The 2,313-nt window shown below is 33.6% G+C and overlaps 1 protein-coding gene across 1 annotated transcript in view; it reads left to right on the forward strand.

The window, feature by feature from the left end:
• Positions 1-2,313, forward strand: part of ADAM7 (ADAM metallopeptidase domain 7) — a 52,117-nt gene that overhangs the window by 13,816 nt on the left and 35,988 nt on the right. Inside the window, exon 7 of the mRNA XM_023530768.1 lies at positions 547-615. Coding sequence (XP_023386536.1) covers positions 547-615 — 69 coding nt within the window. The remainder of the gene's footprint in view (positions 1-546; positions 616-2,313) is intronic.

Here is a 2,313-nt window from a genome sequence, read left to right on the forward strand (position 1 = left end):
GAATAGGCTGGAACAGAAAAGTCAGCATTGCCTTCTTAGCCTTTTCCTGGAGAGAGGGGCGAACCACGCCTTCATGCCCCTCCCCTCACATCTCTGGTTCTAGGGTTACCCTCGATTTTGTGTTCCTTAGTCTGTAACCAACATGGACACTGGAAGGCTGAGAAAGTTGCTGTTTTCCTGCAATATGATGGTTGCTGTGGAGCTTTAATAAGTTTTGTTTTATCAACATGATAAATATGAACTCTAAAGAACACTTATTAGTTGGTTTAATAAGTCAATATAATGTATCGTGAAAAGGAAACAATATTATAAAGAAAAATTTACAGGAGTGCTAAGTTGAACCATGTCTATAGAAAATGCTATATCTAGTTATTTTATGTAAAAAAAATGTATTTCTGCTTCAGTCACCCAGATTTTTAGCCTCTTTGAAGGAAGGAATGCCAAGAAAATATTTTCTTTGAACTAACTGGTAACAAGTAAAGTATTATGTTGTTTGTATTCAATTCCAATTATTAATGAATATTGATCTGATATTTGTATTTCCAGTATCACAGGAATAAACATCACGGTAAACTGAGGAACCGAGTTTGGGGAATGGTCAATTTTGTCAACATGGTGAGAGTTTATGCATTTTGAATCAAGCTAAAAATGAAAAGAAACTGTTGAATTTTTGTGGTAGTTCTGATATTGAGAGAGCCCAAAACACAAAAATTTACCGTCAACTCATTGAGAAATTCACAGAAATGAATGAACCACAGTCTGAGTTTTTGGTTTTCTAAGTAAATTACATTTAATATTTTGATATTTAAATAAGTTTCAAATATTGGTTACTAATCATAGAATTGATAAAGCAATGTACAAAGATTTGAATACACATCATGCATAAATTAAATCCACTATATTTTAAATTACTATACCACGATCTTGTGTAGCAAAAAGATTTCAAACTATAATTGATTGTCCATGCAATCAATACCATACAGGAGAAACTAGGAGAACTATTTCAGGCAAATGCACTTAAATGATTGATTTGTCTGAAATAGAATTAACTGTTACCTTTTTTAAAATGCAATACTGTGAATTACACATATTTTTCTTCTGCTGACTTCTAAGTCATGAAGCTTCATTACTACGAAGGAAGATGCATAACAAATAGTCCCCCTAAGTCACTGGTTGTTCATTTACCAGTTGAAGGACATTTGATCTGTTTCAGGTTTTTACTAAAATGAATATAATTTCTTTGAACATTTGCATACAGATGTACATGCACACATAGATTTTTATGTTTATTTTTGTAAACAACTAAGTGGGAATGCTGGCTTAAATGGTGATTGCTCTTTAGCTCATTGTCACAACTTTTTATATTTTATTTTTCATTTTTATTCAATTCAAAAATATTTTAATACCCCTTATGACTTCTTCTTTGATTCGGTGCTTACGTATGTGTATCTTTTAATTTCCAAATGTTTAAGAATTCTTAAATATATCTTTATGTTAGGATTCTGCCTACCGCATCCACATTTTCCACTGGCACTTTAACATATTAATAATTATTATTTACATTTCTTATCAGATAATTTCACCATTTAGATTTTCTCTGAGTCTAGTTTTGTTGACTCATCTGTCAAACAGTGGGTTGTTTTTCTTTGCTCTTTTGTGTGCTCTTAAATATTTTATTGGACATTATGTATAAGATAGTAGGGACAGAAGAAATAGAACTTAGGCCTAGAAATGTACATTTTTCTTGCTAGGCCATTAACATATGGGATTGAATCAATCTTGTCAAAAATTGAACTGGTTCAGGGTTTTGTTGTTGATATTGTTGCTCAAGTAGACTACAATCATTTTGTGGTTATTTTGAAATAAGATATATAAAATTTTTAGTAAAGTACATGGTATTGTATGGTATAAATTATTGTTGCTTATAATAGATTCTGTTAGTGTTATTTAGAGTGGGGTGATCACTCCTGCCTCTGCCTCAACCTCGAGCCTTTTTCAAGAGCCAGTGCTCAGAGAAGGCCTCCCTTCACTTACTTATCTCTTCTTCAGTGGTAATCTGTTCTTGTTCGTCACTCAGTGGTGAGTGGCCTAGTTACGGGACCTGGAGTGTTTTCTGTTACGCTGATCTGCCCTTGGTATTAGGAAAGCCCTGCCCCTGGGCCTTGGGGATGTATTTCTTAATGCTCATGTTCCTCTTTCATGGATAGGGGACCTCAAATGATCTGGCCTCAGGACAGTTTCCTTTCCTGCTTCTCTTCTTTTATCCACAATAGGTCTTCATTTCAGTTTTGGGGATGTGGAGAAAAAAAAAAA

Source organism: Pteropus vampyrus, unplaced genomic scaffold (assembly GCF_000151845.1).
Source record: "Pteropus vampyrus isolate Shadow unplaced genomic scaffold, Pvam_2.0 Scaffold53, whole genome shotgun sequence".
Taxonomy (NCBI): domain Eukaryota; kingdom Metazoa; phylum Chordata; class Mammalia; order Chiroptera; family Pteropodidae; genus Pteropus; species Pteropus vampyrus.